Source organism: Orycteropus afer, unplaced genomic scaffold, assembly GCF_000298275.1.
Source record: "Orycteropus afer afer isolate SDZICR_OR568_19922 unplaced genomic scaffold, OryAfe1.0 scaffold00596, whole genome shotgun sequence".
In the NCBI taxonomy this organism is placed as follows: Eukaryota; Metazoa; Chordata; class Mammalia; order Tubulidentata; family Orycteropodidae; genus Orycteropus; species Orycteropus afer.
The window spans coordinates 954,971-979,642 of NW_006922183.1; the positions used below are offsets into that span (position 1 = coordinate 954,971).

The following is a 24,672-nucleotide window of genomic DNA, read 5'->3' on the forward strand; positions in this document are numbered from 1 at the left end:
AACAGCCTCCTGGTCTATGTACAGGTTCCTCATGAGTACAATTAAGTGTTCTGGAATTCCTATTCTTTTCAATGTTATCCATAATTTGTTATGATCCACATAAAGGAATGTTTTTGCATAGTCAATGAAACATAAGTGAACATCTTTCTGGTATTCTTTGCTTTCCGCCAAGATACATCTGACATCAACTATGATATTCTTCCCACGTCCTTGCCTGAATCCAGCTTACATTTCTGGAAGTTCTCTGTCAATATACTGCTGCAACCATTTTTGAATTATCTTCAGTAAGATTTTACTTGCTTGTGATACTCATGATATTGTTCAATAATTTCCACATTTTGTGAGATCACCTTTCTTTGGAATGCTTACAAATATGGATCTCTTCCAGTCAGTTGGTCACGCATCTGTCTTCCAAATCTCTCGGTGTAGTCGAGTGCCGGGGAATCCGTATGTTGAAAAATCTCAATGGTTATTCCGTCAATTCCTGGAGCCTTGTTCTTTGACAATTCCCTCAGTGCAGCTTTGACCTCTTCCCTCAATACCATTGGTTCTTAAACATATGCTACCTCCTGAAATGGATGAAGATCGACCAGTTCTTTTGGGTACAGTGAGTCTGTGCATTCCTTCCTTCTTCTTTTGATGCTTCTTGCACCATTCAATATTTTGCCCATAGAATCTTTCAGTATTGCAACTCGAGGCTTAAATTATTTCCTCAGTTCTTTCAGCTTGAGAAATGCTGAGTGTGTTCTTCCCTTTTGGTTTTCTAACTCCAGGTCTTTGCATATTTCATTATAGTAATTGGCTTTGTCTGCTTGAGCTGCTCTTTGAAATCTTCTGTTCAGCTCTTTTATCTTTTATTTTATTTTGTCATTTCTTCCATTTGCTTTAGCTACTTTTCACTCAAGGGCAAGTTTCAGAGTCTATTCTGTCATCCATTTTGGTCTTTTCTTTCTTTCTCGTCTTTCTAATGACTTCTTGATTTCTTCATGAATGATGTTCTTGATGTCCTCCCATAATTCTTCTGGTTTTCAGCTGTTGGTATTCAATGCATCAAATCTATTTTTTAGATGGCCTCTAAATTCAGGAGGGATATATTCAAGATCATATTTTGGCTCTTGTGGACTTGTTTTGTCTCCAACTTCAAGTTGAACTTGCATATGAGCAGTTGATGGTCTTTCCACAATCAGCTCCTGGACTTGTCTTGGCTGAAGATATTGAACATTGCCTTTTGCCACAGATGTAGTCAATCTGATTCCTGTGTACTCCATCTGGTGAAGTCCACATGTATAGCCACCATTTGTGTTGTTGAAAACAAGTATTTGCAATAAATAAGTCATTGGTCTTGCAAAATTCTAACATTTGATCTCCAGCATTATTTCTGTCACCAAGGCCAAATTTTCCAACTACTGGTGATTCTTCTTTGTTTCCAACTTTTGCATTCTAGTCACCAGTGATAAGCAACACATCTTGATTGCATGTTTGGTCAATTTCAGACTGCAGAAGTTGATAAAAATGTTCAATTTCTTTATCTTTTGCTTTGGTGGTTGATGCATAAATTTGAATAACAGTCAGATTAACCAGTCTTCCTTGTAGGCATATGGATATTATCTCATCACTGACAGCACTGTACTTCAGGACAGATCTTGAAACATCTTTTGTAACAATGAATGCTACGCCATTTGTCTTTAATTTGTCATTCATGGCATAGTAGATCTTATGGTTGTCTGATTCAAAATGGCCAAACCGGTCCATTTCAGCTATTAATGCCTAGGATATCAATCTTCATGCGTTCCATTTCATTTTTGGCAACTTCCAATTTTTCTAGATTCATACTTTATACATTCCATGTTCCAATTATTAATGGACATTTGTCACTATTTCTCCTCAATTTGAGTCATGCCATGTCAGCACATGGAGGTCCTGAAAGACTTACTTTATCCATATCATTAAGGTTGATTCTACTCTAATGAGGAAGCTCTTTCCCAGTCCTATTGTGAGTGCCTTCCAACTCAAGGGGTAGTATTCCTGCACTGTGTCTGACAATGTTTTCATAAACTTTTCATAAAGTTGCCCAGTAATGTATCAGATGGTGTTTCTCTGCTATTCATAAGATTTTCCCTGGCCAATTTTTGAGAAGTGGATGGCTTCCTCCTTCTTCCTAGTCTGTCTTAGTCTATAAGCTGCATTGAAACCTGTGCACCATGTGCAACTCTGCTGGCATCTGAAACACCAGTGGTAGAGCCTCAAGCCTCACAGCAATGTACAAGCCTCACAGGATGATAAACTGACAGACAAGTTTGTCTCCCTTAGCTGTTGGAAACCTCTGCACCCTCCTCTTACCTAATTCCTACCTGAAACCTGCTACTCTGTGGTCCCGGCCACTCCTGATCCCTCCCTTTCCCGGCTCTAGGGGGCTTGGTGCTTGGCCTTGCCTTCCACCCCTTTTAACCTGTATATCCTGCCACTCCTGAGGTCCCTGAGGCTGCTCCTTGTCCCTCCCTTTCCTGGCTCTAGGGGGCTTGGGACCTGACCTTGCCTAGCCTTGCCTCATACATAAGTAAATTTTTGCTAAAAAGCATTCAAAAAGCATGGTTGCAACAGTACATTGACAAGGAACTGCCAGAAATTCAAGTGAGATTGGGAAGAAGATGTGGAATGAGAAATATCATTACAGATGGATCTTGACTAAAAGCAAAGAATGCCAGAAAGTGTCTTATTGATTCTGCAAAGACTTTTGAAAGTGTGGATCATAACAGATTATGGATAACATGGAGAAGAATGACAATTTCAGAACACTTAATTGTGCCCATGTGGAACCTCCACATAGATCAAGAGGCCATATTCAAAGAAAACAAGGGGATAGTTCATGGTTTAAAATCAGAAAAGGTGTGTGTCAGGGTTGTATCATTTTACCATATTTATTGAATCTGTATGCTGAGTAAATAAATGGAGAAACTAGAGCATATAAAGAAGAATGTAGGATCAGGATTGGAGGAAGACTCATTAACAACATGCAATATGCAGATGACACAGCCTTCCTTGTTGAAAGTGAAGAAGACATGAAGCATTTACTGATGAAAATCCAAGATTACAGCCTTCACTATGGATTACACCTCAATTTAAAGAAAACAAGTCTTCAGAACTGGACCAATAAGCAACATCATGATAAATGAAGAAAATGCAGGAGCTGTCAAGGATTTCATTTAACTTGGATCCACAATCAATGCCCATGGAAGCAGCAGTCAAGAAATCAAACAACATATTGCATTGGGAAATCTGCTGCAAAAGATCTCTTTAAAGTGCTAAAAAGCAAAGACGTCACTTTGAGGACTAAGGTGTGCCTAACTCAAGCCATGATATTTCCAATTTTCTCTTATGCATACGAAAGATGGACAATGGATAAGGAAGATTGAAGAAGAATTCATGCATTTGAATTATGGCATTGGAAAAGGATATTGAATATATCACGGACTGCCCAAAGAATGAACAAATCTTGGAGGAAGTATAGCCAGAATGCTCCTTAGAAGTGAGGATAGTGAGACTTTGTCTTATGTACTCTGGACATGTGATCAAGAAGGACCGTCCCTGGAGAAGGATGTCATGCTTGGTAAAGGAGAGGGTCAGTGAAAAAGAGGAAGATCCTCAATGAGATGGATTGACACAGTGGCTACAGCAATGGGCTAAAACATAGCAATGATTGTGAGGATGGCACAGGATTGGGCTGTTTTCTTCTGTTGTACAAAGAATTGCTATGAGTTGGAACTGAGTTGACAGCACCTGACAGCAACTCATGACGACATTCTTTTGGCCTAGAATTCTACTCCTGAATTCAGTCTGATGGCTAGCACCCTGATCCCTTGTGACAGATTTTCACAATACTGCCTGCCTGCCTGCCTGCTTACAGCTCTGTCACCTTCTAATATCACCCAGGACAAAGTTTTGCCCACTTTTTGGGATACCCCATCATCCTGTGTTGGGCCTTCTGGACTTCACGTGCTGCCCTGGGATATCACCTGTCATCTCTTTCCAAACATTGCAGACATATCAAACTTTTATCTTGGTTTATTCCAGGTCAACATCTTCTACAACTCAATGGGAAGATGTTATTTCAGCTATTTTTCTATTTCTTGTCTTGGTATGTTCCAAGCAGAACACCTCTTCCATGAAGGCTTCCCAGGTCTCCTCAGTTCAAAATCTCCTTCTTCTTTCTTCAGCAGTATAGTCTCTACTAAACTTTTTAAGCCCAATATTGTATCTTAAATTGGTTATTTGTATAGGACTTATTTCACTACCATGTGGTAGTTTCCTTGAAACTTTCTGTTCCCTTCAGTAGCTACTATTACTGTCTTACAGCAAATACTCAGCAAAGATTTGTGAATTGAATTGTATCCGAAGGCAGCATATTCACTACTCTGCACTTTTATTAGTTTGATAGATTTACAACTGTTTTCTATCTTAATGTAGTCCTAAAATGTCAATGCTAAAAGTAGTCTTTAAAAGCTTCTCAACATCCCATTTTATGAATAAAGAACTTGCAGGCCTGAAAAATGAAGAGAGGATTGCATTCAATCCTTATGCATTCAACCCAGCAAGAAAGTTGGGGAGTAGAATAGGTGAGCCAAGAAAAGACATTCAACAGGAAAAGAAGGAAAAGAAAAAAGAAAGGGCAAAGACAGGAATGCAAGATGTTAATAGAAGAAACAATGTGTAGGGTGCTAAATAACTCTCTCTACTTTCTGAATAGTAAATCTAAAACTGCTCTGAAAAATAAAGTCCGGAAGAAGGGAAGGAAGGGTGAGAAGGAGGGAGGGAGGAAAGAAGGTAAAAGGGTGACTCTACAAGAAAGGGGAGGCAGAAACCCATTAATGCCAGAGAAATCTGCATCGTCCTTTTCTCACAGCTCTTCCTAGAGAGTCCAAGCCACAGTAAGAAAGAAATATGTGTGAGCTGCAACAGATGAGTGTGGGTAGACAGTCTTGTGAGGTATATAAGAACTTTATTGAGAAGTTCAACTCTCAATAGAGAGAGAAACTGGAAATGGCTGTGTTTTTTTCAAATAACGTTGTCTGTGTTGAGTCCCTCTCTCCCTGTAGATACTGAACCTCGACTTCTATGATCTATTGGCCAGTTTCCATATTTCTGTTATTAGTATGGTCCATATTTCCTTTAATAAAACTCAATCATATTTATTTTTAAAACAGGAATTATCGAACTCTTTCCCTCACCCAAACAGAACAGTGGTCCTAGATGCTTGGAGCACAGGTGGGGCAAGATCTGGCTTTGAAACTCTCCACACCAAACCCTTTTCTCCTGGAGAACTGCTAGGGTTGCTGTTGTAGGGTAACCATATGTAATTTATTTTCCACCCCAGCTCACTTGAGAGAGTAAAAGGAATAACTGCATAGACTGGGACTATGCTAGGCAAATCAGGGATGTGTGGTCACCCCATTCATGAGATCCACTATCTCCCATGACCATTGGCATGTTTGACAGGCCTTGTGTTGTTGGTGGAAAAGTGTCTGTAGCTGTCTTCATTCATACTGTTTCTCTGATGCTAGTGGCCTCTGCTGAAATGGTAGTCTCACTTAGGGAGCCACGTGCCCCAACCTCTTCTCCAGGTGGGATATCCCATTGCTTTGCTTAGCTGTTGGGTGGGTGACCCAAAAGCTGCTGCTGTTCATCTTCTAACCTCTAGTTCTTTCGTGGAAAGTCACAGGAACTCTTAGAGTCCACATCCGTCCCTTCAAATCCCACTAGCATGAACTGGTCTAGCAAATTTTTGCCTTCTGAAATCTCTAGGCCAGACATTGGTGCCCATCTCTAAATTCAGTTATATTCCCAGGCTCCTGTCTTAGCCAAGTTTGAGATGCCTACTAAAATCCAACTAAATATGCCAACTGAGTGGGAACATGTAAGTCTAGTACTCAGCAAAGAGATCAGGGCTGGAAGTATCACTTTGGGATAGATAGTATATGGATTAAATACAGAGAAGTATGTTCCTTTTTCAAATCCACATGATTCCTGTTCCCCGGAAGAACTTGATTCTGGCAGCTAGGGACATATTTTCCCATTAAACACTCAAAAACAAGGTCAAAAACCAGAAAATGCCAGAAATATAAGTTGAGGGTTCTAGTTTTCCTAATCCAACCCAAAAGAAATAAAATAATTATTTCCACAGAAGTCTTTTAATGTTCTACTATCAAACTAAAGTACAGCCTATTTAATTTAAAGGCTGAGTTTCAGAAAAGCAAAGGGGAAAATTAATAGGAAATTTAGGGCATCTGCATTACAAAACCAATACTGTGGAGCCGATTTCCTACCGGGGTCATCCGTGCTTTTCGTAAATAGGTGAGAAGGTCTCCTCCTTCCATCAGTTCCAGGATAATATACTGGGGTTCGTTCAGCAGACAAACTCCAAGCTGCTTCAGAATGTTTGGATGATTAAACTTGCTAAAAAGTGAAGATAGACAGGTAGAGTCATGTGACAATGATGGAAGTCCTACCAGGGTCTTTATGGACTGAAGCAATTTTTCACCAACAGTTTCCTTCAAAACCCCTAACCTGTTTTCTCTAAGGAGTGAAAGCCTCATTTTGCAAGCACTGACCTGGTCTGTGTGCTTACCTTAAGGAAGGAATATGGCAACCCCTAGTGGTCAATCCATTTGGACAAAATAGGCTGAGTTTTAGAAGAAATAACATATTAAAAGTTTTATGTTTTAGAAAAGAAAGTAATTTTGACTAACATCCTTCTTCAAAAGATGTTTTAAAACATTCCACTTTTGGTCCTCACAATTATGCAATATCATTCTCTGCCATTTAGAGAGAAGCAATTAAGACGCGTATGTTTGGCTAGACTGCTTTCTCAAGACATCAAAGCAACTAGTCCCAACCTAAAGATTAGAACTCACAGCTTGGGACCCCCATTAGGCTTGGTGTCTTCTCTTTAAGATGCCTTTGAAGAGTTTTCATGGCCATAAACTGACTGAAACCTTGCAGACCCTCGCTATTTTCACTGACATCATTGTACTTAAGAAAACTCTCCCTACTCTTTCTACACATTTAGAAGGATACAGCGTGTTTAAAGATGAACAGTTTCAGAATTTACTTACAAAACACACTCCTTTTTGTAGATAAAAGAAAGAAGACCTTTTGCCTAGGGCTGTCTACACCCAGGCTCTGAAGATGGGCAACTATAGAATACTTGGCGTTATACACACATTTCCGTTTAAGCTTTTTAGTATTGTTTGTTTTTGGCATGATCTGTTATTTCAGGTCATTTTGAATATTAAGAGCTTCCAACCCATATCAAGGGAAAATTGTTTCAGAACTACCCTGATACCTCATCAGATGTGCCTCTTTCAGGAATTCAATCTTCTCCTGGTCAGTGGAACCTTGCTTTAAAGTCTGTTCAACATGAAACGAAACCAAGAATCAGTATGCAGACATTTCTGTGAACTCAGAGGGATAATGGAGACAGTCTTTGTTCTGTAACATCTATCCTGAAAGCTAGAGGTAGATAATGCATGTTCATTTGCTTTGTTAACCTATTTAAATGTTATCTCCTATTATTGCTATAAGAGTCCCTGGGTGGTATAAATGGTTAAGTGCTTATCTAGTAGCCAAAAGCTTGGTGGTTTGAATGATACCCAGAGGTGCCTGGGAAGACATGTGCTTCCAAAAAATCATGGCCTTGCAAACCCTATGAAGCTGTTCTACTCTGCAGACATGGGGCCATTGTGACTTGACAGTAACTAACAACAACATCATTGCTATCGTTCACATAGGAAAATCTGTTAAGTAAAATGTCTATCAATATTTACACAAAGTCCCACAATAATGTAGAAATTTTAAAAAGGGACCAAGTATGGTTTTTAAACCAATTTCTTCATTTCAAATTTTCAACTTAATATCTCTTTCCTACTGTTTCTTTAGTAGTAATATACTAGTTAATTTCTTAGAGGAAAGAAATTGCCTCAGATTATCCCAGTCCCAGACAATTGATTTAAACTAATCGTGAAAACCCTGTTCTGCAATTTCCCAGCCTCCCTTGTAAATAGGAATGTCCATATGACTCAACTCTGATCAATGAGATGTAAGCAGGAAACAGCTAAAGAGAACAGAGCCTTGTGAAAAACTTTTGCTTTACTAAACAGATACTTGTAGCATCATCCTTCCCCCTTTTTGCATGTCCCGAATGTAGATGTCTTCACTCGGACTATTTCCCTCTTATGCTAGACATCTTAGGACCATGAGAAAAGTACATCCAAAAAAATTAAGAGAATTACATAGTTACTGGCCCTGGCCTGACACACCAAAACCAGCAGTCATCTTGTTATGTAAGAAAAAGAAACACTTGTTTAAGCCAGCTGAGGTTGGGAATAGCCAACAAGATTCTTGACTGATATTTGAGATAACTCAATTTTCTAATTATTTAAAGGACTTTTAAATGATATCATTTGGAAGTGGAGAGAAATCTGCCAGCATTTCTAGCTGAATAGCCCCTCCTCAAAAGCAATAGATCCCTAGCAAACAGTGATCAGGATATTTTTCAATTACATACAAGATTCATCATCCCTCAACCAGAAGAAAGTTTTATAAAAATATGAGCGTGTATTTCAAGCTGTACAACTGTATATATATCATGCTGAATAATTGTTTAGGACAGGGGTCAGGAAACCATGGCCTGTTAACTATTTTTATACAACCACTAGCTGAGAATTGTTTTTTGCTTTTTTAATGGCTGAAAAAAATCAAAAGAAGAACAAAAATATTTCATAACACATGAAAGTTATATGAAATTCAAATTTTAGCATCTATAAATAAAGTTTTATTGGAACACCGTCATGCTCATTGATTTACATAACATCTATGGCTGGTTTTGCACTACAATGACATAGGTGAGTAGTTGTGACAGAGATCATATTGCCACCAATCCTAAAATATTTACTATTTAGAAAATGTTTGCTGAGTCCTGACTTGAAAATGTCTTTTACAATGTCAGTTCTCTTATAATATGTTTTAAGGGAAAAAAACCTGTCTGCCAGGTCTTAGTTAATTTGTAGCCTTCAAATAAACTCTGAAGTAGCTTTTGTATAGATTACAGAACCTATGTATGAAATAAAGGAGGTCTAGTGGCATAGTGGTTAAAGCATTCACTGCTAATCAAAGGTTGGAGGTTTGAACCCACCAGCTGCTCTGCAGGAAAAAGATGATGCAGTCTGCTTCCATAAAGATTTACAATGTTGGAAACTCTATGGGGGCAGTTCTACTCTGTTCTATAGGACAGCTATGAGTCAGAATTGATTTGATGGCAGTAAGTTTCGGGTTTATGTATGAAATAGACAAACATCTGTGATTTGTACATGAGTACAAAGGCCACGAGTAGTCTCTGTATGCTACCGTTTCTCTTTCCAGCTGAGACCATTCCTCTCTTGTCATCGTTGTATCCTTGTAAATCCAGCTGTTGCATCCTGACATGACATTTCAAGGCATCAAACCATCACCTTACCTTCACTGCCACTTTGGTTTCTCCACTTCCGACTCCTAAGATATCTACTGCTGTCCCTTCATACACTTCTCCAAAGGCCCCGCTTCCCAACAAGAGACGCAGAGTCAGTTTTTCCCGAGGAAAGGCAGGAAGGCTTTCAATCTCATCTTGGGTCGGAAGAGTACTATAAAATAATATTTTTATTCTGTCAACATACATATGGCTTACAAGTTTTTGTTGGTGTTGGTGTTTGAGAGAGAAAGAGTATAAGAAAGAAAAGAGAACCTCACAGCTTTGCAATTGTAGTGCATTCTGTGTAGTATAGTGACACAGGACTGGCATCTGTATTCCTTTCTACTGCACCACTTTTTACCCTGAAACAATATGTCACTTTGCCCCTAGGCCCAATCATTTTGATAGGAGCATGAATATGTGTGCATTGCCCCATGATTTTTACTGTAACTCGTTCTGTTAACATTTGCCTATTGCCATCGAGTGGACTCCAACTCCTAGTGACCCTATAGGACAGAGTAGAACTGTTCCATAGGGTTTCTGAGCCTGTAATCTTTACAGAAACATGCCTCATCTTTCTTCTGTGGAGCAACAGGTGTGTTTGGAGAATGGTTGACCTGTCATTTATCAGCCTAGTGCTTAACCACTAAACCTCTAGGGCTCTCTGTTAAAGTTATTAGTTATTAACTCTTAGGTTTTAAATATGTGTAAAAAACTACAGCAAATTAGTATCTATCATCTTTTAGTAATAAATGCGTCTTGGTTTATGAGTTAAAACAGCTTTTGCCTTTACTGGTTCACCTATTTCATCTCTTAAGTAAAACAAGATTTATTATGACCAAAAAAAATCATCTCCATCTCTGTCAGGTGAACTTTGGAAAGTTAAGCCTCTTACCCAGAATAGTATGGAGGCAAAAAAGGCATGTCTATTAAAAATGCTTTGAGTCTTTAATAAAGGATCTGGAATGCCGGGTATACTGAGTATCTTCTCAAGAAAATTTGCCTTTGAATGGCTGTGTCTACTTCCCAACCTTTGATTTTGTCTTGAATTATATATTTCTAGGTGCAAGGCCTATCTTTATAAACTTCCATTTTGCACAAACCATAATGTAGTGTCTTGTCCAAAGAGACACTTAATATTTCTTTAATTATGATGTCAACACTCATCCATCTTAAGGTGGATTCATGGGCAATCACCATACAACTTAATAGGAATAAAACTGGCATGACAGCATGTACAGGAGATCCTTGCAATTTCTCTTTTCTCAAATGCTGCCTCCAGTTGGACAAACCATCTTACCATCTACTCTCTTCAATTTAGCATTTACCTGTCTGCTTGGTTTAGTTTTGAGCTATATGGTAAGACACTAGAAAACAGAGATTATTTTTCTTTATTTCACTTATTTTTTACATGGGATAATCATGTAATTTGTCATCTACACTAGGTCATGTTTAAGAGTGGAGGAGGATATTATTAATAATGATGTCAGAGTAATGGGCACAAGCCAGGACAGTCCTGGGAGAAGCAGATGTATGGGCACTCTTGGTACAGTTGCCCACCCATTGCCAAGGTGCTTTACAGATGGCGCAGGTTACATACTGTATTGCATAGCAGGCATTCGCCAGTCCAACTCCCGCTGCCACACCTCGCAGCTCAGCCAACTCTTTGTCTTCGTTTAAGAGAACCGTCAGCCCTTCCTTGGGAGATTTTTGATTCTTTAATCTTCTGTGCCAGACTGTAAAGAAAAAAGAAAACAAACATATGATTTACATAAGAAAATGCTGCCTGATTTTTCCTGTAGAAAAGATAAAACTATATTAAAATGTTTGTGTATATGAACATTATTGATAGAGTAATAGAACTTGATTGAAAAATATACCCATAATTGAAAAACTAATTAAATCTAGGTACAAAGTCATATAAAAATATATAATGTAAACCACATCACTGTTGATCTTACTTCGCACAATAGAGTTTAATATATATTTACTGCTGTTGTAAACAAGTTGAAGTACCATAATATTGATTGACCTCTCAAAAATCATCATAAACTAGAGTAAAAATAGATTGGAACAAATTTGCATAATAATTATTACTGAAACAAATTCATTTCTGAGTCCAGACATGTCTTGGTTATACTCCTTAGTAGATCTTAGGAAATGCTTTCAAGTTGAAAAAAATTCAAGTGCAAGAGTGTATATCTATTATTTTTCATATTCATATGTACATTCTCAAATACGTAGAAAAATCACTGATAAACTAACCAAATATTAGCGGTGGTCCTCCCTAGTTAAAGAATATGGGTGATTTTTATTGGATTTTTTTAACAATGAACAGATATTATTTTTATAATCATAAAAATATATTAATTTATTTAAAGATTAAAATACAGTTACAGCAGTAGGATCACCCATCTGTGCTAGAATATTGGATCAGAAGTTAGAAACAAAGAATGCTTTGGGAGATGATCATTCTAACTTGAACTTTATTTCATTGTAAATTCTATATCTAACAGGTTAGAGTTTCAGTCAGATGAAATTCCATCTGAGGGGCACAAATGGAAAAGTCTTAAGTACCTTTGTTAATGTAATTTTTCAAACCTGAAACATCCTCACACCCTTCTTTATTTTTGAAGGCCCACCATCCTCATTGATGCCTTCCAAGACCACTGCAGTCTCTGCTGATATCTTGTCTCTGAGCTTAGGCAACTGTGCCTCTCAGTTAACATTTCTCCTATGTCACTGTCTTGTACATTTCATGTACTAAGACCTTTTGTTATCATTTGGCACATGTCTTGATAAGTATCTGTTCACACAGATATGTCTCACATCACTCCTTAAATGGCAAGCCCTTGATTTCAGCAGTTGTATTTTACTGCTGTATATTTCCCTCCACTCTCAGCCTAAGGCTAATGTGTTAGATTTGACCACTCACCCAAGCGAAGGCTTGTTTGTCAACTCTTGTTTCAATTTATATTTACAAGTATGACTGTGGAGAGCCCTCAGCACAATGCAAAACTTTAAATAATGGCTACTTTTTATTATTTTAACACCTCAATCCTGTCTCATGCACTCACACATTTCTATTAATAAAACCACATGCACTGCTATGAAAAGAAAAGGACTGAATTAGCTTTGCTCTACTCAAAAAACCACAAGTTCCAAACACAACGAAGACCTTTTAAGTCCAGAGAAAGTCAGACATCCATAGGGTTTCTTGGAGGCACGATAGGTTATTTGAAGTTATCCCATGTTCATCTACTACAGTTATGGGTTCAAACTGTGATGATGAACAAGTAGGCAAGTAAACGTCAGATGAAGGATTCTTTATGTAATGTTCCTTTCTAGTAGGAAAGCAGACAAGCAGGCAGGCCTATATGCCAACTGCCAAATATACTGCAGTCATATGCGTAATTCTGGAGGGGCTGGCTTAGTGGCACAAACATCAGCTGTGTGATACTTAGACTCCCTGGAACCACAGGTTAAAATTCTGGCAGCGTCAGCTGAAATTTTTAGCTTTCCAAGTTAGCTGAAGGAGTTCCACATATTATCTGGGTGGAATCCTTGGAAAGAAATCTCCAATCAAGTTTCAACATGCTCTCTAAGAGCTTAGAACTCCAATTAGCTTGAAGGAAGAGTAAATTAGATTTAGCACACTTGGTGAAATACCGACTTTGTTTATTCTGAGAGAGTTCAACTTGATGTTTATAACTTTCCCTTGTAATTTTCCTTTTACTCATGAATAAAATAAGCTGCAACTTCCTGAGCGTGAGTGCTCTTTTCTGATTAGTGCCATACCTTTCTCCTCATGCTTCGGTGTGTCAGGGATTCCTCACATTAGCTATAGATGTTGTTGTTGTTGGATGATGTCAAGTCAATTCCAACTCATAGTGACCCCAAGGGACAGAGTAGAACCGACCCATAGGATTTTCTTGGTTGTAATCTTTATGAATGTAGATTGCCAGGCATTTCTTCTGGGGAGCTGCTGACTAGGTTCAAATCACCAGTCTCTCAGTTAGCAGCCAACTGATTAACTGTTACACCACCAGAGCTCCTTTAGCAATAGATGGGGTGGCCATATATCTCATCATTCAAACCAGGATATTTTGGGATTGAAGAAAAGAGCCATTAATATGCCTGAAAAAACAGCAGGCATAAACCAGGATGAATGGCCACCCTATGGGTCTAATATTTGACTTTCCCTTTTAGGGCTGTCACTGCTTTTGCTCATCATTAAAGTAGATGTTTCAAAATTAAATAAATAAGCATTTTTTAAGATGATCACAATGGTATAAAATGAATAGTGAAAAACAGCCAGCTTTCTAGCTATCTGTTCTGGTTACCTAGTACTGCTCTGACAAGAATATACCACAAATGGGACGGCCTTAACAAACAGGAGTTTATTCTTACAATTTGGAGGCTTTAAGTTCAAGTTCAAAGTGCCAGGCTCTAGGGGCTGGGTGAAAGCCCCTCAACCTTGGGGTCCAGCTCTGCCTCCTGCTCCTGGCCCACTGGAGCTAGAGGCATTTCTTCACTCAGACAGCTGCTGGCTGCTGAGGCTGAGAAGCCCCAATGTTGACAAGTAAAAAGGCACAGTCCTGATGTTACCAATCCACACAGCAGGCCATTAACTTAAGTCCACTGTAAGTCCCAAGGTTGGCAGAGCATAGCAGGCTGCTGAGCAATGACATGGCTACATGCAGGGTCCAAGCGTGCCATAGGCTAAAGACCATTCTCAAAGCTTCTTCTTATATACAGGAAGCAGACCACATCCAAATGGCAGCTACTCAGCTACTTGTGGTAGATCCCACCAAGGGCTGATTGCCAGTCTCATCATGGGGAATAACTACCACCAGCTGCCCAGCCAAGTTGACACACAAACATAACTGCCACACTATCCAATTCAATTCTTCTGCTTTCCTGGTCAGTTATAAATGAGCAGGGATTTGAAATAAGCAAGTCAGGCATCTAAAAGTAAGAGTGGATCCTGAAAGCCAGAAATGGATCTTCTACTAAAGAGGCCCTGCTCATTCCAAACTCAGGCGTCTGTCTTGAGACTAAAACTATCCTGACCAAGGGTTTTCACTGGCTTCTCATTAATCCTTCACATTTTTTTTTTCCATACCCATGGTTATTTTTCTTTTCTTGATCTTAAACTATAAGCACAAGGCACTTGTTATGTAACCAATCAGAAATAAATATTTTAAAAATAAAGCTAAAAGTTAGCAGCCCTGTAAATAATTTTATCTAAAGTATATTTTAAAGTATAAATATACATTTTTTTTTCATAAAGTAGTTATCTCTAGATTAGAAAAATTTACAAAAGTTTGTGGTTGAGAAAATACATCACTAAGTCACACTGTGAATTTTATGAACTTTACTTTTTTAATCAGATCATGTTTTATGTGCTGGATTAGATAAACTAAGAGATAAAGCAGTCAGTATGATCACTTATTTAAAAAAAAAAAATGTAGTATACTTACCAAAGGACAATGGGATTGTAACAATCAGAAATATTCCAACTATAATAGCAAGTATAAAGCTTGTTTCTGGTAGCCAAAAAGCATCTAATGAAATGAATTTAAAAAAATTAATTCTCAAAATAAAGCTAGATAAATCCCAACTTTACCTCATGTACACATACCAGGTATTTGCAATGAATAACTACTAGATTTTAACAAACCAGTCACTAAACTGTTGGTAAACTGAAATCAGCCAGGGTGTGAGTATTTATGCCATGGAAACTGACATAAGGCCCCCGACACACACACACACACACACACACACCCAAGAGAGTTTTTTCGTTGTTTTTCCAGATCCAACACACCACTGGAACATCCTTTACCTTAAAGTGACTAAGGAAATATGTCTAATCTTTCTAATGAGTTTGGAAGAGAGACATCTCATTCATCATATATTATATAGTTGAGATTATTATTTATTCTATAACATCTTCATATACATTTAATTCCATGTGTATTAAACTGGAGTATATAAACATGAAAATCTGGTACCTTATTTTAAGTAGTTTCAGTCAAGCAGGGGAGACAGCATGTAGACCAGAGCTTGGCAAACTGCAGCCCAGTGGGCTAAATCTGGCCACAGCCTCATTATGTTTGGGTTATGGGCTAAGAATGATTCTTAGAGTTTAAAATTGCTACAAAGAAGAAGGAAAAGAAGCAGCAGCAGCAACAGAAACCATATGTAGCTCACAAAGCCTGAAATTCTGTTTGGTCTTTTTCAATAAAATTTAAGAATGCTATGTTTTATATGGGAGCTCTGGTAGCATAGTGCTTAAGGCATTTGACTGCTACCCAGAAGGCTGGTGGTTCAAACTCACCAGCCACTCCTTGAAAGGAAGATGGGGCAATCTACGTCCGTAGTGATACTGCCTCAGAAGCCCAAGGAGGGTCGCTATGAGTCGGATCCGACTCACCGGCAGTTTTATTTTATATCCAACAATGGGCTGTGTGTGTACAAAATGCAATAATTCATTTTTCCTAAAGAGCAATTTTTTAAGCATCACATTGAATTTATTTAAACTTGACCCTGAAGCAAGAGAAGAATGTCAATTGTCAGAAAGTGAAGGAAAGGAAATTCCAGGCAAGGAGCCCCTGGTAAGTGTTAGGAGCTGCATTCTAGGCTGAGGGAAATACAGGACCAAAGATGTATAAAAGCTTTGTAGCAGTCTTATATGGCTACAGCATACAGGTGAATATTGGAAAAGATGTACTACAAATGAGGGCAGAACCTAGAAGGTCTTAAATGCCACACAAAAGTTTACACTTGACTCTGAAGGCAGTGAATGGAAAGCCATTTCAGATAGATTGGAGGTTAAGTGATTCATCTGGCACTTCAGCTAAATTAACTGGCAGCAGTGTGACTAGAACCAAAGCTCAGGCAAGAAATGATAGCTTAAGTTAGGAAAGCCAGTGTGGAAATAGGGAAATTAAAGCTCGTCAGAGAGATATCTGGTAGCGTAGTGCCTAAGGCACTTGACTGCTAACCAGAAGGTTGGTGGTTCAAACCCACCAGCCACTCCTTGGAAGGAAGATTGGGCAATCTACTTCCGTAGTGATACTGCCTCGCAAACCCAAGGAGGGGTCACTATGAGTTGGGTCCAACTCAACGGCACATAACAACAACAACAGAAAGATATTGAAATGGTAAACTCAACAGAACTTGGTGATAGAGTAGAGAGAAAAAGCAAATAAGGCACTGACATTTCTAGCCTGTGTGATTAGAAAGATGATATATCATAAAGTAAAATAGGATACACAACGGAAAATGTTGTTGTTAGCTATTGTTGAGTTGGGCTCTAACTCATGGTTACCCTAGAAACAAAACACTGCTCAATCCACCTTAATCTGCCAGCTCTGCTGAAACCTGTTCTGCCTCAGCCAATCACAAGCCTCCACTGACAGACGGCTCATGGCTGCACATGACATGCAATGGCCAGGAACAAGTATGGGTCTCCCGCATGCAAGGTGAGAATTATACCACCCAACCACCAATGCCTGATTTTGGGAAAGAAACAAAGTATAGAATAAGCCCAGATAAGGGACAGCCTTGGAAGCCTATTTGGGAACACAGACTTTATGGGAAGGCATTTTAGGGTAGTTGATTATTATTGAGGGGAGAAATGACATAACATGATGTTTTAAGAAGATTACATCAGATGAGTAATTCCATAGTTTGGACGATAAGCTATATGGCCACCTTTGCACCTATCTTTGTCACTGAACTTTGTGTAATAAGTTAGAGACAGACTTGGTAACATACCTCCAACTAATGTAATATCCTCACTGATTCCACTATAATCACCAAACCCCAGATGATTTGCAGCTACTACTCTGAATTGAAATGTTCCTTTCAGGTTTTTAGACTTCCATGTACAAATGCTACTGCAAGATCCATTAAATGCCATCTTCCACTTTAAATTCTTATTCTGTGAATCATTTGAAGTGCTCTTTCTGCAAAAGAAACAATAAAATAGTAAATATAGAAAATGCACAGAGCAATATGTTTGTTATTTCTAGATACTCATATATCACGTTAATGACAGAACTCCAGAGATTCTCCTGTTGTAAACTTTGTCCTTGATCTCATTCCACTCGCATGACTTGGCTACAGAACACAGCGTGGCCTAATAAAGTCATCCCAGCAATGCATGGGGCCAACTAACTGAGCTCACCAGGAAAATAATGAGTTATTGATGGCCAAGGCAAAGCTGAAGATAATTTTCCTATTATTAGAGTGTGTACATTTTCTTTAAAATCTCAAATTCACAAGACAATTCCATAATTTTTAACTGGAAAGTTTTCATTTTTCTTAATTCTGAGTCATTCATGACATCTGTAGTTTACTTATACCATATCTGGATAAAATACAAAATATAAAACTGGTAAGGAAGGTGTAATATTTCAGCTACCAAAATTATCTTTATGTCTCAGATTGCAAGGTTCAGTGTTTCCCTTTTTTATAGGCCTAAGCTCTACCTCAAAGTAATTCCACGTTTGTGGAATTGGCCAATGAGAAAGAGAAGGAAGAATTTTCATATTGGTTGAGCATCTTGTACTTCCAACACACTGTACTAGTGTTTTTCATATGTAGTATCACTTCATTGACCCTTCACAACAGCAGAGAGGTAGGTATAGAGCTAGGTTTAAATATGGTCTGTCTGGCTCACAAGTTCATGTCTTTGTAATACCATTACCACTGTACCCTCAACAAGTGCATGAAGACTAACTAGAGAGTCCTGACTAAAGAACGTTTTTTCGTTCTTAACTTTCTATTGTGATTTGGATGAAAGCTTACAGAGCAAATTGATTTTCCATTCAACAACTCATATACATTTTGGTTTGTGTTATTGATTGCAATATAACAGAACTCCTCCCACTTCCTCCCTGTGTTTACTATTTCCATGTGTCCTTCTTTCCTATCCCTTCCTGCCTTCTGAGCATTGTTGTACCCTGGGCAAAGGCTGCCCTTTTGACCTTGTACGGTCAATTTTTCTAAGGTGTGCATACCTCCCTGGTGTTATCATTCACCTTACTGGCCTATTTGTTGTTTAGCTGAAAGTTGAGTCGAGGGGGTGAGTTCAGTTCCAGGCTTGAAGTGTGTCTAAGGGCCATAATCTCGGGGACTCCACCAGTTTCTACAGGACCAGTAAATCTGGTCTTTTATTATTTTTAATTTTGTTCCACATTTTTCTGCCATTATGTCCAGGACCTCCTATTGTGATCCCTTTCAAAGCAGTCAGCAGGGGTAGCCGAGCATTCTCTAATTCTGGTCTCAGGGTCATGGAGGCTGGAGTTCACATAGTCCATTAGTCGTTTGGCCTAATAGTTTCTATGAGTGTGGTGGTTATGTTTGTGTGTCAACTTGGCTAGGCCTGGTTGAGTGGCTGGGCAGCTGGATGTAGTATTCCCCATGATGAGACTGGTAATCAACTCCATGGTGGAATCTACTGTGAGCAGCTGAGTAGCTGCCTTTAGGATGTGGTATTCTTCCCTTATACAAGTAGTAGCTTTGGGAACGGTCTCTAGCATATGGCACGCTTGGACCCTGCATGTAGCCATGTCATTGTTCAGCAGCCTGCAATGCTCTGCCAACCTTGGGACTTACAATGGACTTGAATGAATGGCCTGCCATGTGTTTGGTAACATTGGGACTGTGCCATTTTATTTGCTGACCTTGGGCTTGTTAGCCTCAGCAGCCATTAGCTAGCTGCCTGAATGAAAAGGGGCCTCTAACTTCAGTGGGCCAGGAGCAAGAGGCAGAGCTGAAGCCCAACGTTGAGGGCCTTTCCCACAGCCCCTAGAGCCTGGTACTTTGAACTTGGACTTAAAGCCTCCAAATTGTGAGAAAATAAACTCCTATTTGTTAAGGCCATCCCATTTGTGGTATATTCTTGTCAGAGCAGCACTAGGTAACCAGAACAATGAGTCTTTGATTTTCTTCACTCTTTTTTGCACCAGATGGGGAGAGAGAAATAATTGCACCTTAGCTTTTAAGACCCAATCACTACTCACCAAAGGAGGATGTACAATATCGTCTTTGTGGACTATGTTATGCCAGTTGACTGTGATGTCCCCAGAGACTACCGTTCTGAACCCCCAAGTCCAGCAACCTGTTCTTTCAGGGTGTTTGGTAATAGGTAAGAAGATTTCATAACTTTGCCATCTGTATGCTCTATTACATTCATAGATACATTTGTAGCACATATAAATATATATGTAGAAATATTTTCTGGTAAATCCATATATATCCGTGAGTATAATACCATTTGCCTTCCTACTCCTGTATAGGGAGTTCTGGTGGCATAGTGCTTTAGGCATATGACTGCTAACTAGGAGGCTGGTGGTTCAAACCCACCAGCCACTCTTGGGAATGATACTGCCTCAGAAACCCAAGAAGAGGTTGCTATGAGTGGGATCTGACTCAATGGCACACAACAACAACGACTCCTGTATAGCTTGCATGTCAGTATCTATGTATCCACTCATAGGTTATTGCTATCACTGTTATTGCAGAGTTGTGTGTGTTGTAGTATTTACTTTGTTGCATTTAACTCTTGTGCTCCTACCAGTGTCTTGATTATTTTGTGCAGACCTCCTTATTATATTTTACCTTTCCTTTCATGCAAGTTAGTATGTGTCTACCCTCTGGATAGTAATTTACCCTACATTCCCCATTCACCATTGGCAAACTTCTAAGAATGTTTCTTTTGGTGAGTAAACCTTTTCATGACTTTTCATAGTAGTGGCTGATACATTTGTCCTTTTGCGATTGACTAATTTCTCTCAGCATAATGACTTCCAGGTTTATCCATGTTATGAGGTGTTTCACAGATTCATCATTAGTCTTTAACGTTGCATAATATTCCATTGTGTGTACGTACCATAGTTTGTTAATCCATTCATCTGCTGATGAACACTTAAGTTTCCATCTTTTTGCTATTGTGAATAATGCTGCTATTAACTTGGGTGTGCATATATCTGTTCATGCCATGCCTCTTATTTCCCTAGAATATATATCTAGTAGTGGGATTGCTAAATCATATGGTATTTCTATTTCCAGCTTTTTAAGGAAGGGACATAATACAGGGATGAAGTGACATCTCATTGTTGTTTTGATTTACATCTCTCTGTTGGTAAATGATCACAAGCATTTCTTCATTTCTTCATGTGTTTGTTGGCCACCTGAATGTTTTCCTTGGTATCCTCTGCCCATTTTTAAATTGGATTGTGTGTCTTTTTTTTGTTTCTTGACCTTAGTGTCCTCCAAGACTATGGTCCTGAGCTCCCATGCCCAGTGTCTCATTCCCTCAAGATATTTTGTTATGACAAAGAAGTTTTCATAAATTTGCCCCCTGAATGTTCTACTATATTAATGGATATGTTTGCAGCACATACAAATACATAGTTAAAGATAGCCTCTGGCAAACCTATGTATATCGGTGGATGTAGCCCCATTTGCCTTCCCATCCCTGTTCAGCTCAAGTGTCTGTATGGACGCACTCATAGATTATTGCTATTAGTATTACTGTAGGATTATATGTGCAATGTTTTTCACCTTTGTTGCCTTTAACTGTTGTGCTCCTCCCAATGTCTTCATTTTCATTGATCTTTTTGTGCTGACCTCCTCCCCCCATTATATACTGCTTTTCACGTAATCCCAGTTAATACTCTGCTTTCTAGCAGTAATTTACCTTCCCTCCCCTGTCGCGTCTGGTAACCTTCAAAGAATGATTCTTTCTATGGGTAATCTTTCTCTTGATTTTTTTCAGTAGTGGTCTCATATAATATTTGTCCTATATGATTGATTAATTTCATTCAACATAATGTGTTCTAGGTTCATCCATGTTATAAGGTGTTTTGCAGATTCATTGTGACTCTTTAACATTGCATTGTCTTCCATTGTAGCATGTGTATGTATCAGACTTTGCTTATCCACTCATCTGCTGAAGGGCACTTACGTTGTTTCCATCTTTTTGCTATTGTGAGTAATGCTTCAATGAACATAGGTGTGTATGTATCTGTGTGTACCATGTCTCTTATTTCTCTAGAGTATACCTGGTAGTGGGATTGCTAAATCATGTTATTTCTTTTTCTAATTTCTTAAGGAAACACCATATCACTTTCCACAGCTTTACAGTCCCACCAGCAGTATATGAGGGTTCCAGTTTCTCCACACCTTCATTAGCATTTGTTTTTTTTCAGTTTCTTTTGAACTTTGCTGTTAATACTTGGGTGAGATGATATTTCATTGTTGTTTTGATTTACATCACTCTAATGGTTAATGAGGAGCTCTGGTAGCATAGTGGCTAAAGCACTTGACTGCTAACCAGAAGGCTGGCGGTTCAAACCCACCAGCCACTCCTCGGAAGGAAGGTTGGGCAATCCTACTTCCGTAGTGACACTGCCTCGGAAACCCAAGGAGGGGTCGCTATGAGTCAGGGCCGACTCGACGGCACATAACAACAACAACAACAATGGTTAATGACTGAGAGCCTTTATGTGTTTGTTAGCTGTATGAATGTCTTCCTTGGTGAAGTTTATGTTCTTTGTTCAGTTTTGAATTGGATTGTTTGTCTTTTTGTTGTCAAGGTATTGAAATTATCTATCAATTTTAGAAATTATTCCCTTGTCCAATACGTTGTTGGCAATTTTTTTTCCCAGTCTGTAGGTTCTCATTTTCACTCTTTTGATGTGCATAAATGTTTCATTTTTAGGATGTCCCACTCACCTATTTTGTCTTCTGCTGTTTGTACATTTTTAGTTATGTTTGATAGTGTATTTATACCATGTATTAGAGCCCTTAAGTTTGACTCTATTTTTTCTTTGATGATCTCTGTGGTTTTAGGTTTTACATTAGGTCTTTGATCCATCTTGAGTTAGTTTTTTATATATGGTGAGAGATATAGATTGTTTCCTTTTTCTGCAAATGGATATGCAGTTTTGCTAGAACCATTTATTAAGGAGACTATCTCTTCCCCTTTTAATGGGTTTTGGCCCTATGTCAAAGATCAGCTGTTCGTAGGTGGATGGATTTACTTCTGGGTTCTCAATTCTGTTCCATTGGTCTATTTCTCTCAATGTACCAATGCCAAGCTGTTTTGACTACCATAGTTTTGTGTTTCAGGAATGTGAGATCTTTTACTTAGTTCTTTAGTTGTGCCTTGTTTACCCAGGGTCTCTTTACTTTCCATATAAATGTAGTGAGTAGTTTTTAAATGTCTTTAAAGAATGATAATGGAATCTGCATCAGAGTTGCATTGTATCTGTAGATCACATTGCGTAGTATTAACATATTCAAATGTTGTATTTTCCTATCCATGAGCATGGTATGTTATTCCATTTATGTAGGTCTCTTTTAGTTTTTTGTACTAGTGTTTTATCGTTTTCTCTGTATAAGTCTTTTGTATCTCTGGTTAGATTTATTCCTAAGTACTTCAGCTTTGGGGTGGCTATTTCCTTGATTTCCTTTCCAACATTCTCTGTTAGTGTAGAGGAATCTGACTGATTTTTGTTGTACCCTGCCACTCTACTGAATCCTTTTGGAAGTTCCAGTGTTTTTTTTTTTGTTGAGTATGTGGGATTTTCTGTTTAGCATCATATCATCTGCAAATAGAGATAGTTTTACTTCTTCTTTGCCAATTTGGGTGCCTTTTATTTCCCTTCCTTGCCTCGTTGCTCTGGCTAAGACTTCTAATGCAATATTGAACAGGAGTCCTGATAAGAGCATTCTTGTCTGGTTCCCATGCACAAGGGGAATATTTTCAATCTCTTTCCATTGACAATAAAGTTGACTGTTGGTTTTGTGTATATGCCTTTAATTATGCTGAGAAATGTCCCTTTTATTTCTATTTTGCTGAATACTTTTTATCAAGAATACGTGTTGAAATTTGTCAGATGTCTTTTCTGCATCTATTGACATGATCATGTGATTCTTTTCCTTTGTTTTATTCATGCAGTGGATAATGTTGATTGTTTTTCTAATGTTGAACCATCTTTGCACACCTAGTATGGATCCCACTTTGTCATGATGTATTTATATGTATATGTGTGTATATATATATTACATATATATATATATAATATATATGTAATTATATATATACATATATACACACACACATACACACACATATAATTGGATTCTATTGGCCAGGATTTTGCTGAGAATTTTTATATCTATGTTCATGAGGGATATCGGTCAATAATTTTCTTCTCTAGTGGTGTCTGCTTGTTTTCGGTATTATAATTTTCTTGTCTTATAGAATGAGTTCAGTAGTCCAACATTTTCTATGTTCTGGAATAATTTGAGTAGAACTGATGTTAGCTCTTCTCTGGATGTCTGGTAGAATTCACCAATAAAGCCATATTGGCCAGGACTTTTTTTGCTGGAAGATTTTCATGACTTGTTTTGATAGAGCTGTTTAAATTTTCTACCTCGGATTGTATTGGTTTGGGCAGATAGTATGTGTCTAGAAATTTGTCCATTTCATCTACATTCTCAAACGTGTTGGAGTACAGTTTTTCATAGCATTGTGTTATTAGTTTATTTCTATTGGTTCTGTTGTGATATTGCCTATTTCATTTCTCATTCATGTTATTTGCATCTTCTCCCTCATTTTCTTTCTCATATTTGTCAGTGGTTGTGGTAGTTCTGTTCGTGTGTCAATTTGGCTGGGCCTGGTTAAGTGGCTGAGCAGCTGGATATAGTATTCCCCATGATGAGACTGGTAATCAACTCCATGTCTGAATCTAGTGGGAGCAGCTGAGTTAGGGAATGTGGTCTGCTTCCTGTATATAAGCAGAAGCCTTGGGGAATGATCTCTAGCTTATGGCAGGCTTGGACCCTGCATGTAGCTGTGTAGTTGTTGTTCAGCAGCCTGCCATGCTCTGCTGACCTTGGGACTTACAATGGATTTGAAGTAATGGCCTGCTGTGTGGGTTGGTAATATCAGGACTGTGCTTTTTTACTTGTCAACCTTGGGTTTGTCAGCCTCCGCAGCCAGCAGCTGTCTGAGTGAAGAAACACCTCTAGCTCCAGTGGGCCAGGAGCAGGAGACAAAGCTGGACCCCAAGGTTGAGGGGCTTTCACCCAGCCCCTAGAGCCTGGCACTTTGAACTTGGACTTAAAGCCTCCAAATTGTAAGAATAAAC

The 24,672-nt window shown here is 38.6% G+C and overlaps 1 protein-coding gene across 1 annotated transcript in view; it reads right to left on the reverse strand.

Moving 5' to 3' along the window:
• The window catches only part of ROS1 (ROS proto-oncogene 1, receptor tyrosine kinase), a 199,255-nt gene that overhangs the window by 41,138 nt on the left and 133,445 nt on the right, over window positions 1-24,672 (reverse strand). The window contains exons 35-40 of the mRNA XM_042783027.1: window positions 17,282-17,472; window positions 14,983-15,066; window positions 11,100-11,235; window positions 9,509-9,671; window positions 7,340-7,404; window positions 6,321-6,450 (exon numbers count right to left, since the gene is read on the reverse strand). Of these exons, the coding sequence (XP_042638961.1) occupies window positions 6,321-6,450; window positions 7,340-7,404; window positions 9,509-9,671; window positions 11,100-11,235; window positions 14,983-15,066; window positions 17,282-17,472 (769 nt within the window). The remainder of the gene's footprint in view (window positions 1-6,320; window positions 6,451-7,339; window positions 7,405-9,508; window positions 9,672-11,099; window positions 11,236-14,982; window positions 15,067-17,281; window positions 17,473-24,672) is intronic.